The following is a 17,269-nucleotide window of genomic DNA, read 5'->3' on the forward strand; positions in this document are numbered from 1 at the left end:
TATAGACAGAGTGGCACTGGCATGGCTCATTGGGCGATAGACAGAGGCACAGGTAATTAGGGGCAGTGGTTTAATTAGGAGTACAGAGGCAGAGCTCACAGTTTATTATGCGCAGTGAAATTACCCAAAGCTGTTAAAACATCCCCTTGCTCTGCATTTGCTGGTATTCCACTCAGTCAACTAAGTTTGCATATTTTCTAGCTCTTGCAATTGCTAGGCATACCTACATCTAAGCCACATGTCTTTTACCAGGGGTCAATTTTATCTACAATCAAGTTACTGTTCCTGCTCCTGTTCCTGTTCACACTCTGAAGATAAAAACTGTGTAGAGGAAGAGTGGTGCAGTTGCCAATAGCAACCAATTAGATCGCTTATTACATTTTTCAGAGGCCTTTTTAAAAATAAAAACAATCTGATTGATTGCTATGGGCAACTGTACCACTTTTCCTCTACACAGGTTTTAATACATCTCCCCCATAGTCTATGCCTGAGGGAAGAAGGCTGAACAAGTAACTCTCTGCAATACACTAATCTCTTTTTTGGCTTACAGTCGAAATTGGCTACCTTGCAAGCCTAAGCCAACTTGTAAAAGTAGTTTCAGTAACTTTGCAACACTCTCAACGTTAACATTTACATCTGCATTAGTCATTAAACATACACGTGCGTAAAGGCAGAAGATTAACCTCTATTTCAATAACAACCAAAGTCTATAACTGCCATTATCAGATTATGGATAGATTTATACGCATATCATGTGATATGACTCTTTAATCCTCTCTACTTTTTTAAAGCAATTTTCAACTATCTTTATGAACAACAGTCAAAGTTTTTGTCTGTAAAGTTAAATTCTTAGCAGTGAAGAATTTCTGTCTGTAGTTCAGCTGAGGCAGCTGTCAATAGTGATTTCATAATAGCAGCTTTTAATAAATCCATTATACAATACAATGAAATTAAATATAAATTGTGATTTTTCAGAGGCCAAAAATTATGTAAAAAAGTAAAGTAAGCAGTAAAAGGTGCAAGCAAGAGCTGTAAAGAAGCATCTGCGGTTATTGATCCTACCTGAAGGCATCTACTCCTCAGATAAAGATTATAAGTTAACAGAGTTAACAGTCAGACTTGGTGCGTGAACACATCTAGTTTACATGATATGTCTCTGACTGTTACATCTGCTACATCTGTAACGTACGGTGGATTTTATTGGATTAGGATTTATTTGTATTATGATGCATCTCTGCAATATGGGTGTATAGAGCATAATTTCTCATTTCTGAATAACTAATATGCAAATATTAGTTTTACAATCGTTCTTCTAAATTGAGGGGAAGAAAATGTTTTGTTCTATTAATAGTAAAAAATAAATAGATAATTGATATGGAAGTGATGAAAATAACAATTTGAGTCATGATTTGGGGTCCTGTCTCAGCCAGTGATTGGCTAAACAGGCCATCACACTTGCTCATCTTGGAGGAGGGGACCAGAGCACTCCAGAGACTGGTAAGTATAGGGGCGAGAGCAGGGCCCTGTGCAGGAGATCAGGAGTGGGGACCCCTGTAATCAGACAATGATCTCTTATCCATATACCTCAAAGGATGGTTTGGAAGCAGAATATCTTTTTAAAATCCTTGGAAATGGTGTAGTCCTAAGACTAACAATCAGAAGATGTGTTCTCCTGAAGTCTATAGGAATTTGGGCAAATACATTTCGTGATTGTTTAAGTTCCAAGACAAGTCTGGGGCTACACATTTCACATTTTTTAAAGATATTTTGCTGCCCCACCAGGATTGGAGGTATGCTTTATAGTGTTACAATCATAAAAAATAACAAGTAAAAGGTTTTCATAATTTGAGCTCTCAGTGCTGAGACTCCCTCCAATCTCTAGATATAGCTGGATGAAACGTGTGGCAGTGCGCATCACTACCCGGCTCTATGCTTAATCCGTCATGTTGTAGATGATGGGCACCTCAAAATATAGAGTCGGGGGATGCGTGACATGTCATAAGTTTTTTAATGATAGTAATACTATAAGCTGAAGATCTGAGTAGCCTTACTGATTATCATCTGATACTTATTATTTAGTGAATACTGTATGTATCTAGGTACAGGATATTTTTCCATGCACTTGGTGACACTATTTATCTATCCAATGTATCTTACAGTTTTTGAACTACTGCACTATGATGTTTTGTATCTTTTGGTTGAGTTTTAGCTCTTCTCTAATTTTGGTAGGTATTAATTCATGTAAAGGTTTCGCTCTAGTTCAAGTGTTTGGAAGATAGTGGATTCTCTACTGTGGCCCTATAGCCTTGGAGCATTAAGGGAGGCTTACATTTTACTTGTAACCAGACCTAATATGTTAACAGTCATTGGAGTAAATGTCTTGCAATGATGCCTTCAAATTAAAGATATTTGCTAGAGATTTACTAGAGATAGTACAAGTGTGACTGATAAACTACAACTTCTAAACTGCTGCTTGTCAATAGATTTTTTAAGGCTGCATTCACACTGTGAATTCTTTTGTGGTGTTGTTGTGTGTTCTGAAATGGAGCAAAAACCCCATGCTTTTTTTCTTGAAGTTTTTTGTGATGCAAGTTTGCTACTGTATATTCTGCAGGTAAAAATCTTTGAGAAAAAGAAAAAAGCATTGGAAAACAACTTAGGGCTGGTTCACACTGCCATTGTGCTCCGCTAAAGGGAATTCTGTTGGCCAGTCGGTTGGATGAACAGTAGTTAAGAGGAGAAAAAAAAATTCCTATCCTGTAAAATACTGGACACGTGATGGAACCCTTTCAAGTCAATGGGATCTGTCGGGACCCAGCGTTGTCAGTGGTGCTCTGACTCGTTCAGGGACTGTTCAGCACAAAAAAAGAGTTGAATTGACCCTGAACGGGTCGCAGCACAACAGCCATGTGAACTTAGCCTAGACAGTTGCCCTTTTGCTTCATTTCAACAAATTCCAAATCCCATCTTGTGAAACCAGCCTTAGCAACCATCAAAATAATGCAATCGCTATTCAGCTCTAAACAGAATACTAGTGAATATGCCCAGCTAAGAACTGGCTTTAAAATACTTGTCTTTGAAACGAGTTTACCCACCATCTATCTTTACTACTGGGACCCCCATGATGACAAGAACGTTAGCCTTAAATCCACTATTCAGGAGCAGGTTTTTGTATGCAGGTCAAGAGCATGTGTTTCCAAACCCTTTCAAAATCTATGGGAGTTATGGAAATAGATGAGCACAGCACAGTTTGCGGTTCAGTTTTATCTTTAAACTGTGTAACGCCAAATCAACTCACAGATTACATTATATCAACACAGTGGCCCTCATTTACTATTCTAAACCCGACTTGTTTTGTCAGGTTTTTTTGGCGCACCTTTGTCTGCGACATGTCGCAGACATCATGCGCCAGTCTGCGACACTATGCAACATTTTTTCCCGACGGACCCGATGTGGATTCTCCCAAACCCGAAAAAGGGGCGTAACCCGACATTTCTGAGCTTTCCCACGTATTTATAAAGGTTTCCAACCCGAATTTGTTGAATTGTTGTGGATTTTTTCCCGACAACTCAGAGGAGTTGGAAACCAAAACCTACAAAACACACGTGCGACAAACAGGATGCGACATAATATAAATACCAGGGGAAAAAAGTAATCGGGTAAGAAAGCAACATAGACTTACAACCCGATTTTCTAAGTAAATGAGGGCCAATGTCTGCTACTATGTGATCATGCTGTATTTAAAGATGGCTAGGGATTGGAATTAACATCGCTGTACCACCTGAGAACATGGCAAGAAGTTTTGTTATAGAAACACAGGGATATGCAGAAACCATTTGGAACTCCACAATTCTATAAAAATATTTTCAGACTGTATATCAGAGTGTTATAATGGTTTTCATATCTGAGACCTATCTACAAGGCCATTTTGGAAACAAAAACAATTAGGTAAATGATTTTAATGAGCGACTCGAATGTAAATGTGGTTTAATGAGACATTAAGGTTTTCATTTTAGGTTTTCATCACTAATAATTTGCTCAGCACATACCGTATTTTTCGCCGTATAAGACGCACTTTTTCTTCCCCAAAACTGGGGGGGAAAGTTGGTGCGTCTTATACGGCGAATACCTGCGGCCATCAATGGCCGGGACCCGCGGCTAATACAGGACATCACCGATCGCGGTGATGCCCTGTATTAACCCTTCAGATGCGGCGATCAAAGCTGACCGCCGCGTCTGAAGCGAAAATAACACTAAACCGGCTGCTCAGTCGGGCTGTTCGGGACCGCCGCGGTGAAATCGCGGCGTTCCGAACAGCTTACAGGACACCGGGAGGGACCTTACCTGCCTCCTCGGTGTCTGCTCCGTGCCGGGATCCCCTGCATGGCCGGCGCTCTCCTTCTACGTCATCACGTCGTCGCGCACGCCGTCCCGTCATCCAATAGGAGCCTCGTGATGACGGCGACGGAGAGCGTGGATGCCGGGGAAGAAGACGTCCGGAGTGTCAGGGACACCACGGGGACAGCGATGGAGCCGCATCCAAGGCAACGGTGACGGGTCAGGAGCGGCGGGGACACGTGAGTACAACCTCCAATACAAGTGGTCTTCAACCTGCGGACCTCCAGATATTGCAAAACTAAAACTCCCAGCATGCCCGGACAGCCAACGGCTGTCCGGGTATGCTGGGTGTTGTAGTTTTGCAACATCTGGAGGTCCGCAGGTTGAAGATCACAGTTGGGTTAAGAATCTTTTTTTTCTAGACTTTGGACCTTTAAAATAGGGTGCATCTTATATGCCGGTGCGTCCTATAGGGCGAAAAATACGGTATTTGTCTCTATTTAGTCGCACATTCTTTCTCTAACTGAGAGAATTGCACCACCACTGACTTAGCTTTGAATATTTATTTTCACTGTATCTTTTATACATCTGTCTCATAGTAATACAAGTATTTCATAACAAAAATATTATTGTGTCTCATTAGGGGGCCCGCTGTAATTAGATACAGGAACAAAGCTAATAAAGAAATAATACACAGAAATCTCTACCTGATAACACTGTTAACTGCAGAAAACTATGCAAGAATTTAGGCTTAAAGTTTGACAAAGAATTCTACTTTGCCAGCACTTACAGCCTTACAGACCTTTAGGGTACATTCACATGGGTGGATGTTTTGAGAAATTCCCGCTGCGAGTTCTAGCCACGGCAGGTTTTCCGCAACTGACTTTCAGCAGGGGAAAATCTGCAGCAGATAATGTTGACTTTAACAGCTATAACTAGCAGAGGGAAATTTGCCAAACATTTGCCTTTATGAATGTGTTCTTAGAATTCTAGCTGTCTATCTGCAAACATGTTATTCCAGGCTTCTTGAAGTACCTGCATGGCGGCATGTTGGTCAACTTTCTGAACTTTATGCATGTTTACCATTTCACATGTAGAATACATCGCACACAGTAAGGCTCTGTGCAGGCTCGTGGCTTGTAAATCACCCTTAGCTTACTACATTTTGAGGGCTTGATCTATAGCCAAAAAATGACTATTTACATTTGGGACATATTTCGTGGATAAAACAGTTGGTGCAGTAAATGGCTGAAAGAGTGCCCTAACACTTAATTTATGGCTATAAAATGAATAGATGTATGCACAAACAAGCCATTTTACTACTGGGTTCACATGAACTAATAATATGGCCCCAATACTGTGTGCTTCATCCTGGTTTACATATTTGCCCGCTCTTATCAATCTTTGTGGAAATTCAACATTTCTAATACAAAATTGAAAATTGCAGCAAAATCTTCAGAAAAAGAGTGGCCTCTTGCAACTGCAGGCATATGGCTGCAGGCATAGCAAAGTAAGTAGAGTAGGCTAGATAAAGTAGACTCCCTCCCGTAAGTAGCATCCCTCTACAGGTAATTTTCCCTTGTAGGTAGCATGGTCCAGTAGGTAACCCCTCTGTAGGTTGGTCACTCTGTGGGATATATCCTACTTGCAGGTAGAATCCCCCTGCAGGTAATATGCCCCTTGTAAGTAGTATAATTCCTGTAGGTAGTATCCCCGTGCAGGTAGGCTCCCCCCTCCCCCCCTGTATGTAGCTCTACCCCTGTAGGTAGCATTCCCTCTGCAGGTAATTTACCCTCTTCAATATGTTAAAAAAACAAACACCATACTCACCTTCCCTCGGCTCTTGTTTCCAGCTTTCGTTCAGTCCATCTGCCTCTCCTTTTCCTTTCCCACCTGGTGACATCACTGGTGCACCAGGGCGCAGTGGAAGACAGCAGCCAGTTGTAACTGCAGGCATAATGCTGCAGGTCATGTAAAGTAAGTATAGTAGGCTACATCAGGAGGCACCTCTGGTAACTAAAATTCTACACTGAGCAGAAGTCTATGCTTTAAAAGGCCACAGTCATCCAATGAAAATTCCCCCATGGCAGGAATTATAAGCAATAGTAATTCCTCCATCCATAACATATGATCAGTTATTTTTTTCAAGGGCTTTTGGTCTGGGATTAGATTGTCCAGGCCAGAAAAGTCTATTAAAAGTAAAGTATGAGCAGGTTAGACCACCCTTACCTACTGATATGGGCTAACAGAACATGACATAGTGGGGATGAGGTAACCTTTATTACTGGTACACAGTGTGCCGTTATGCTGTAAAATGATATTAGCCCATATGAGCAGGCTAGGATGGTCAGCATTGTAACATTACTGTAGTGATGTAGTGTAACCCTGAAAAGATACAGAAGACTAATGAAAAATAATGCAATGCAGCCTTTTTCGACCACTCTGCTATTCCTGTTTACAGTACTCTTTGATTGTTCTGGCACACAATACAATGTTCCAGCACTATTCTTGGGAATACATTATCTACAGAAACACTCTGGTACACCTTTATGTCCTGTGTACTAAAAGGATAGCAATACATTAACATTACGCATTGAGAAAAGAGAACTGTTCTGCAGAAGTGGTCGCTGCAAATACAGTGAAGGAGTTTAAACATGCATGGGATAAGCATAAGGCTATCCTTCATATAAGATAGGGCCAGGGACTATTGATAGGATTCCGATTATTGGGCAGACTAGATGGGCAGAATGGTTCTTATCTGCCGTCACATTCTATGTTTCTATGTCTGTTTGTAACCAGTGTCCATTGTAGTATTCCCAACTCTAGTCACAACTCTATCTCAATATTCCCAGCCCATAGTATTTCATTATACAATTAGGAGAGATGGCTGGGATTGCTTTAGACAGTCATTTTACAGATAACTCCAGCCAGCCCCCAGGGCTTTTAAATTCTAGGGCATAAAAAGCTTTATCCTCTTATTTCACATGGGAAAGAAAAAAGCTAATGAACAGATGAACAAAGTATGTTCTGACCTAAATGCCAACTTCCAAAATGCTATATATCAGATATACTGTTTCATATGCTCTAATTGTTTAGAGATAAAAGGATGTTAGGTGTAAAATGTAAAGGTTATTATGATACATTTGAAAGAAATAACCAGAAGAAATGTGTAACTGTATAAGACAATGAAATATTTCTTCTAGCAAACAAGATTAAGTGTAGTGTGAAAGATATGAAAAACGGCAGGGCAGCCATAAGGGGCACATGCTCTAGAAGTCATTTGGGGTTTTTAGGGACAGGACCAATTTTTTTTGCTTTCACCACGTCTTTCTATTACTCATAATTTTTTTAAATTTTTCAGGCTATTTTGTTTGGAAGGGGGGTGTTAAATTGCTTTATAGCAGCATTTTAAAGGGGTTGTGCGCTGCCCTGCCTTTCGGAGCTCCGCACGCAGCGTCCGGAAGTTTCTAACTCCGAACGCTGTGTGCGGGCTTCCGTGTTCGCGGCCGCCGGGCGTGACAGCATGCCCGGCCCCCTCATGATGTCACGCCTGCCCCCTCAGCGAACACGGAAGCCCACACAGCGTTCGGAGTAATGAACTTCCGGACGCTGCGTGCGGAGCTCCGAAAGGCAGGACAGCGCACAACCCCTTTAAGTATTTAAAAATGTGCATATTATTATTATCATTATTATTATTATCAAAATGCAGTATGAGATTGCATATATTTGCATAAAACTTTGGGTTGGGATGTATGGAGCAGGTTCAGGAGCTGAGGGTACTCTATACATAGATACTATACAAATAAAAGGTTGCAGCAGCACTCAAAAAATGGAGGCTCTTTTTTTCATCAAAACATGTTCCCCATCCACCATGCGGAGGGGGCCTCCCTTTAGATGGGACCGTGACACACTCATTTTACTCACCTCTGCTGGGCATTTAGTCAATGAATGGGTGACATGTAGGATCCACTATCAGTTTAAAAAAACCTCCTGTGAACAAGGAGGGGTGGCTGGTTGTGGTTTTACCCCCCCCCCCCCCCCCCCCACTCCCCCAGGAAACAGACAGAAAAAGCTAGCACAACTGTGTGCTCATTTCAATCCAAGTGAGGGAGGGGAGTGGCAACCCCTCATAGCCATGCACCCCTCCCTGTTCTCAGGAGGTTTTTAAACTGTCCTTGTCATAGCCATTCATACTTATTTTTCTATTGCAACCTTTTAATTTAACAGTACAGTGCAATAAGTATTGCAGTATACTGTATAAGCAATCAAGCATCCACATTCAAGTTCCCTGGGGGACAAAAAGTTGTAGTAAAAAAAGCTTTTAAATAATATTTGAAAAGGATACAAAAATGCCCCATAAAAAAAAAGACACCTCAAAACTCAAAAAACCTAACAACAAAAAATCATAACAAAACATTGGTATTGCTAAGGCTGCTTTCACACAATAAAAACCCCTCCGTTATAAATGCCCGTTATGAAAAACCCTGGAAATCGTTTGTTAAACGGCTGTTAGAAAATTCCATTATAGTCTATGGGATTTTTCCAATAGCTGTTTTAACCAGTTATTGCCCGTTATTAAAGGGGTAGTCCAGTGGTGAAAAACTTATCCCCTATCCTAAGGATAGGGGATAAGTTTGAGATCGCGGGGGTCCGACCGCTGGGGCCCCCTGCGATCTCTCTGTACGGGGCCCCGGCTCTCCGCCGAGATAGCGGGTGTCGACCCCCGCACGAGGCGGCGGCCGACACGCCCCCTCAATACATCTCTATGGCAGAGCCGGAGATTGCCGAAGGCAGCGCTTCGGCTCTGCCATAGACTTGTATTGAGGGGGCGTGTCGGCCGCCGCCTCGTGCGGAGGTCGACACGCCCCCTTCCAGCGGGCTGTCGGGGCTCCGTACAGGAGATCGCGGGGGGCCCCAGGGGTCGGACCCCCGCGATCTGCAACTTATCCCCTATCCTTAGGATAGGGGATAAGTTGCTCACCACTGAATCACCACTGGACTACTCCTTTAATAACGGCCATTATTTTATGACGGACGATAGTAACGGGAGAAATATTGCATGGGTACTTTTTACATTTTTAGGACCTTTATTGCTGTTTTTATTGCTTATTCAACATAAGTTAGTGACAAATATTTTGGTTTAGTTGTGGCCCAGCAGATGTCCCAAAAACTATTTGGGGAAGTCAATGATCGCAAATGGAATGAAAGAAACAAATTTATTTCATAAACCAATAAGATGAAAATGTGCTGCTAATAAACAGTAGATACTAATCCTAAATCTATTATTGTATTATGTTAATTAGATATGTGTACTATTTAAAGAGATTAAGACATATTAAGAGACATATTTAATTATTAGCAATATTCTAAATAGTTCCTCCTGCCTAACAGTCACGTCTGCTACAAAACGGTAAAATAATGTTGCTTTCTTCAAGGCATATACACTTACTGACCGTAAACATTTGTTTTATTCAGCTCACTTAATTTATGGATGGTTGCATATTTACATTTTAAGCAGCTGTCCAAAAAAAATCATATAAAATTAGCAAGTAATGTCTCTTAAAATATTTATGGTTTACCTAATATAGATGACTCAGATCAAAACCTTACAATTACCATTATATGTGACAACAAAGACCGATGACCTACTGGTCATATGACAGGGAACACATATCACAAGTGACTTACCTATTAGTGGAACGGAATCTGATGTTGCAGGCATAATCTCTGCCACAAGTAACATAAAGACTGTAAGTGACAGCAGGACAGTAATCCCTGGGTAAGCAGAAAACAAAAATTTTAATGCAGGTCGATAATGTTTCCTACAACATTAAAACCATTGCCTGCTGAAGTGAGTTACATTGATTATCTCATGACAATGTCAAGGGGGGAGATATATTCAGCAGGAGAAGAACAGTAAGTACTTTACGGTAGTGTGTTAGAAGAAGCAAAAGTGTAAGGATTTGAAGGACAAGGGTCAGATTGTGAAAGCTAGAGAATGTGTAAAACTGCAGTCCTGAGAAGGTAGCGGTCAATACCTACCAAACGTGGTCCAAGAACCAGGGTCAGGGAACTAGGGAAGTGGCAGTACCTGGGACGGTGTACTAGACCTGCAACACTACTAAAGTCAATTAATATCTACTAATGAGAACGATAGTACTCATGTATCACAAGTTGAATCTTGGTGAATAATTTGTATATCACCAACAATTAAATTCCAAATCATGTGACAAACGAATCCCCAAATACTTTGGCCTTTTTGTAGTATGTTGAGAAGAATATCCAATGAAAATACCAAGGACCACTTGTAACGCTAATGTCTTTGTATGTGGGAGTAGACCTTTAGGCCCATTCAAATACCATGACAAGGGTATTACTCCTGCATTCCTAATAGCTATGTCCCTGGGTCATCACAGTCTTGTTGTTCATGGCAGCGGATAAGAATATATAATTTATTTATTTAGTGAAATTAAAAAAACAAACACTAAATATGATTATTTAAAAGACCAAAAAAGAGTTCACCCAATAACATACTTGCTTGTCTCTTTAAAGCATATCTGTGATAAGCTTTTGAAACCAATCTACTTAGAAAATCAGAGACCAAAGAATACCTCCTAATGCAACTGTCATATTCTTTTGTGTTGACTTTGGCAAATATTAAGTAAAGAACGGATGTGATATGCAATCCATGGAAAAGCTATATACTAGATTCAACTGATGTGATGATAGATTTGCCATCGGTCAATATTAAATAGTAGCCAAGAAACTGTGTGCACCAAACTAATAAATATATAGTATATCAAATATATTACATGCTTCAAGCACATTTAGTTGGCTGACAGAAAGTAATGAAACAATGGCAGCAATCCTCATGTGCTTTACCATACCCTCAAGTTGCAGATAATTAAAATGTATCTCGGATTTGCAAAAACTTAGGATAAAACATTAGGGAACTGCACAACAAACTTTCCTTAATATATTCTTATTAATGAAATAATTGCTGTTGGCAGCAGGAGCAGTACTAAAATGTAACAGGTTAATAGATTGAATTTAATTGCCAATGTCTTCCCTATGGGCACATAAATATTAGTAGTAGTAATGTATCACAATAATATTTGTTTTATTATGTGGGACATTTTATTAGAATATCACAAAAATACACGTTTTAAACTTCTGTTATCTATAATAGCTGCAGAACTAATGGAAAATCTGCCTTTCAAAAACGTACTTTGTTTTGCTCTACTTTACATTCAGACTTTGAGCTTTTTTTCTTGATACAATAACCCTCAAACTTCCAGTTCAGATGTTAGACGCTTGATTTTATAGTGTTGGAGGGGTCCTATCTACAGGGTGGGCCAATTATATGGATACACCTTAATAAAATGGGAATGGTTGGTGATATTAACTTCCTGTTTGTGGCACATTAGTATATGTGAGGGGGGAAACTTTTCAAGATGGGTGGTGACCATGGCGGCCATTTTGAAGTCGGACATTTTGTATCCAATTTTAGTTTTTTCAATGGCAAGAGGGTCATGTGACACATCTAACTTTTTGAGAATTCTACAAGAAAAACAATGATGTGCTTGGTTTTAACGTAACTTTATTCTTTCATGAGTTATTTACAAGTTTCTGACCACTTATAAAATGTGTTCAATGTGCTGCCCATTGTGTTGGATTGTCAATGCAACCCTCTTCTCCCACTCTTCACACACTGATAACTCATGAAGGAATAAAGTTACGTTAAAACCAAGCACATCATTGTTTTTCTAGTGAAATTACCAATATGTTTGTGTCACATGACCCTCTTCCTAATGAAACAACTAAAGTTGGATTCAAAATGGCCAACTTCAAAATGGCCGCCATGGTCACCACCCATCTTGAAAAGTTTCACCCCTCACATATACAAATGTGCCACAAACAAGTGTTACGATTCGGCAGGCTGGATGTGGATCCTCTGTGTCAGCGAGGGATTGGCGTGGACCGTGTCGGTGGACCGGTTCTAGGGTTGCTACTGGTTTTCACCAGAGCCCGCCGCAAAGCGGGATGGTCTTGCTGCGGCGGTAGCAACCAGGTCGTATCCACCGGCAACGGCTCAACCTCGCTGACTGCTGAGAAGGCGTGGGACAGAAGGACTAGGCAGAGACAAGGTCAGACGTAGCAGAAGGTCGGGGCAGGCGGCAAGGTTCGTAGTCAATGAGGATAGCAGGAGATCTGGAACACAGGCTTTGGACAACACTAAACGCTTTCACTGGCACAAGGCAACAAGATCCTGCAAGGGAGTGCAGGGGAAGTGAGGTAATATGGACAGGGAGCAGGTGGAAGCTAATTAGGCTGATTGGGCCAGGCACCAATCACTGGTGCACTGGCCCTTTAAATCTTAGAGAGCTGGCGCGCGCGCCCTAAGGAGCGGAGCCGCGCGCGCCAGGACGTGACAGCCGGGGACCGGGACAGGTGAGTGACTTGGGATGCGATTCGCGAGCGGGCGCGTCCTGCTATGCGAATCGCATCTCCGCCGGCAATGTCAGTGCAGCGCTCCCGGTCAGCGGGTCTGACCGGGGCGCTGCAGAGAGAGGAACGCCGCGAGCGCTCCGGGGAGGAGCAGGGACCCGGAGCGCTCGGCGTAACAACAGGAAGTTAATATCACCAACCATTCCCATTTTATTAAAGTGTATCCATATAAATGGCCCCTCCTGTACAACATTTATGACATATCGGAGCTACTATGCTGTATAGGGGCTGGAGGACCCTCATTCTGAACATAAGTCTCAGAGGTGGGACCCAAATCTTTGACATATTTATGGCAAAAATTGCCAGCCCAACCACCTAAAAAAGTTACAAACAAGAAAAAGCAAAGGCACAGAAGGGCGCACACCAATAATATAAATAGCAAAACAGTACTTTATTCAAATTATACAAAAAACTGTATATTTGACACACATTTAAAAACATTTAAAATAAGGGTGCCAGATAATATATTGTTTCCTAAAGCCATGGAGGAGAACCCCCAGCAAACCTGGGGGGTTCCCCTAAGGGACACCTGCAATTCCCAATTGATATTAGTAAACACTTCCTTTCTACAATGTACCCCTGTACAAATAAAGAGATGAGGGTATTATTGCACTATTCCAAAAAATCTATATAGAGTAGGACTAATAAATACACATTTTTTGATCAAAAAGTGCGCTAAGAGCCTCCATTTTTTGACCAAGAGTGCTTCTGCAACCTTCTTTTTTGTATACTTTATGGCAAATTCTATAGCTATGGCATTAATCCTGGTGATAGAAATACAGTTAAGGCACTATTAAACATGCAAATGGCAATGATAGAAATAACGATCGGCACTACTAACCAAGGCTCACAGCCCTACATGTGTTGCAGGCTAGGGCAAACAAAAGGAAGGTCCCAGACTTGCGGTGCACCGTTCCTGGACTAAAGGTGCTAACACCCCTATTGAAAGGCTTCACAGATATGCAAACAGTCCAGCATAAAGATACAAACAGGGGAGCACTCACGAGGTCCACTCACGGTTACGGTGCCAAGAGATTCTTTATTCGGGTGCGAGTTAAAAGTAACAGCTGGACACCAGGTCCCCAGGACCTGGCATCCAGCTGTTACTTTTAACTTGCACCCGAATAAAGAATCTCTTGGCCCCGTAACCGTGAGTGGACCTCGTGAGTGCTCCCCTGTTTGTATCTTTATGCTGGACTATTAAACATGCATTCAGGTCTTTTACTTGAAACAAAGTGATGTATCAGGGTGGTTTTACACACAACTTTATTTATTTTTCAAAAAACACTGAAGCTTCTAATGCAGTTTTTTTGAGGGAAAAAAAACCCTGAAGGATCCAGAAGAAAGGAGAACTGTATACATTCTTCTTTTTATTTCCATCCTTTTAAAATACTCTTCTGGCTTTGACTCATAAGACTGCATTAATTGGATCTATCAGGTCCCCAGGGCCTCACATGGGACTGTACAGGTCCAGAGAACAGTGTTCTTATGCTGATCTCTTCAGGTTTCTGCAATGCTTCAGAGAGCTGAAAACTAGGTTTAATTCATGCCAGCTGCAACTAGAAATACAGTCAGGGTGCAAGGCTTCTCCTTGTGCTCAAGCTATCAGTCACCACTGTCTGGATGGGTGTGGGTGCAGCAAGATGACCATCTGCTCACCATGACTGTACAAACAATCATGGCTGGTGTGAATTAAACCTAGTATTTGGTTCTCTGTGGCTTTGCAGAGAGCTGATTAGAACGGCATTGCAATGCTGTTCTCCCTACTTTCAGGCCCCGGGGCTTGAGTTCTGAAGCCCCAAAGACATAACAGGTTCACTTTAAAGGAAAACTCAAAGCTGGCTAGAAGAATCTAAGCTACTAATATGAATTTTGACAATTCAAGCTGCTGTCACATTTATAGCATAAGTCTGAGACACTCCAGGACACTTTAGAGCAGATGAGCAGTGGAGCAGTTGTCCATAGCAAGCAATCACATTCCTAATTAGGCTGGGTTCACACTACGTTTTTCAACTAAGGTTCCCGCATACGTTTTCTATCAAAAACCGTATGGGGGAAAAAAAAACGGATGGAACAGTATGGGAAAAAGTAAACCGTATGCGTTTTAAAACAGTATACTGTTTTAAAAAGTGCATACTGTTCCGTCCGTTTTTGTAGAAAAAAAACCCATACGTTTTTGAAAATTTTGTCCATTTTTAATGGGAGGGGTCTTGGGTGGGGACTTTAGGATTCAAATGCGCATGTGCAAAGTAAAAACGTATACGTTTTTCCCGTATGGAACCGTATACATGTGCGTTTCCCATTGACGTCCATGTTAAAAAAACGTATGCAGTTGCAGTACGGTTTTTAAACCGGAGTCAAAACCGTGGTTGACCACGATTTTGTCTCCGGTTTAAAAACCGTACTGCAACCGCATACGTTTTTTTTAACATGGACGTCAATGGGAAACGCACATGTATACGGTTCCATACGGGAAACACGTATACGTTTTTACTTTGCACATGCGCATTTGAATCCTAAAGTCCCCACCCAAGACCCCTCCCATTAAAAATGGACAAAATTTTCAAAAACGTATGGGTTTTTTTTCTACAAAAACGGACGGAACAGTATGCACTTTTTAAAACAGTATACTGTTTTAAAACGCATACGGTTTACTTTTTCCCATACTGTTCCATCCGTTTTTTCCCATACGGTTTTTGATAGAAAACGTATGCGGGAACCGTAGTTGAAAAACGTAGTGTGAACCCAGCCTTATACGGGCAACTGTTCCACTGCCCTTCTGCACAAGGTTTAAGAGTTTTTTGCATAGTTTATTTTTATTAATAAATAAACCTCATAATATACTCAGTCTATGTGTAAGAGTTTTTTTTTTTTTTTACTGCTGGGCTTTGCCTCTATATACTTAACATAAAAGGATTTCAAGGAACTGAGGGTATACTGAATAGCAAAGCCAACCAGATCTCACATTCTCTATTATCTCTACTTACACTTTTCTCAATACAGACTGTTTTCCTGCAGTATGAGCCCCATTATGTTTAGGTTTTTGCCCATGTACCATAAAATTCATTTAATCTGACTGAAACCTAATAGGTGTCAAGTTATCAGATATTCTAGATAATCTCATAAAACTAATTTAAAAGGATAGAAATAGTTTAAGTATGGATGTTTTTTATTTGGATGTCTATTACTCTATAGTGGTGGCCCCCAACCTGTAACTCTTCAGCTGTTAAAGGGAACATGTTAGGTGATTCATGCAGGCCAAATCACAGCTAGCGGGAAACAGGCACAGACTCCCGCATTACTACCTGCTATGATTAACAGATGAGCTGGAAACTGGTCAAAAAGTCAAGGAGACCAGCACTTTGTTAGATTCTTCCCACTCCCCTAGGCTTAATTGACAGGTATCTCTCTATTTATATGTAGTAAGAAAGCCTTCTATAAAGTCAAGACCAGCGAGGCAGGGACAATTCAGTAAAGAGCCAGCTGGGCATGATTGACAATAGGTAATTCCTGTAGTGCCACATCGTAGGCATCTGTCAACAAAGAGGTGGCATTATCACTGTTTGAGACACTATAGGTGGGCCAAAAGTGAGGTTGGAGGGTATTGTAAAAGGCCAAAACCTATAATGTTTGTCCAACAAATTCTGCAGAGACGAGCGATGGCTGGAAGAAGCCTTCACGGCAGTCTGGGCTGAACTGAGAAGAAAAGGAAAGAGAGCAAAAGAGTGTCACCTATGAGTCACTGGATTGATCTACACTGTAAAGGAATAGAGAGGGCGCTACCTAGTGCATTACCACTAAAAACCAGGGCGAACAGAGGCAATTACAATGCTCACCCAGATTGTTACACTCGCCAAGTGTAACAATGGAAAAAAACTTGTGTGTAAGTATGCCGGCAGCCGGTCCACCTTCAGATAGATGCACAAAGAACACAAGGAGCCTCCAAGGAGGTGGCGGACATCAGTAGGCGCTGGACACACTCGGAGGGTAGAAACAACTTTAATCACCCATCATGCAACGCGTTTCACAGATTATCTGCTTCATCAGGCATCTGATGCCTGATGAAGCAGATAATCTGTGAAACGCGTTGCATGATGGGTGATTAAAGTTGTCCAGCGCCTCCTGATGTCCGCCACCTCCTTGGAGGCTCCTTGTGTTCTTTGTGATCTACACTGTGGAATCTATCCCCATAATCATTGTTACTAAATGGGGATATTGTTGGTCTATGTATCATGTTTTTATGTTTTAATGGTAATGGTGTAATAGTCAGTCAGGATGAGGCAATATTATTATATATTATATAATATTATCAGTACTAGTCTCTTGTATACTGTTATTATTGGCAATATTGGCTTTGGTATACTGGGTTTTATGCTGTAACAGTATGGTAATAATATTTAGTTACTATATGGTGGTAACATGT

The 17,269-nt window shown here is 41.3% G+C and overlaps 1 protein-coding gene across 1 annotated transcript in view; it reads right to left on the reverse strand.

Moving 5' to 3' along the window:
* LOC130364892 (neuronal acetylcholine receptor subunit alpha-7-like) overlaps window positions 1-17,269 on the reverse strand; it is a 191,326-nt gene that overhangs the window by 51,809 nt on the left and 122,248 nt on the right. The window contains exon 8 of the mRNA XM_056568819.1: window positions 10,027-10,113. Within this exon, the coding sequence (XP_056424794.1) occupies window positions 10,027-10,113 (87 nt within the window). The remainder of the gene's footprint in view (window positions 1-10,026; window positions 10,114-17,269) is intronic.

This window comes from Hyla sarda, chromosome 1 (assembly GCF_029499605.1).
Source record: "Hyla sarda isolate aHylSar1 chromosome 1, aHylSar1.hap1, whole genome shotgun sequence".
Lineage (NCBI taxonomy): Eukaryota > Metazoa > Chordata > Amphibia > Anura > Hylidae > Hyla > Hyla sarda.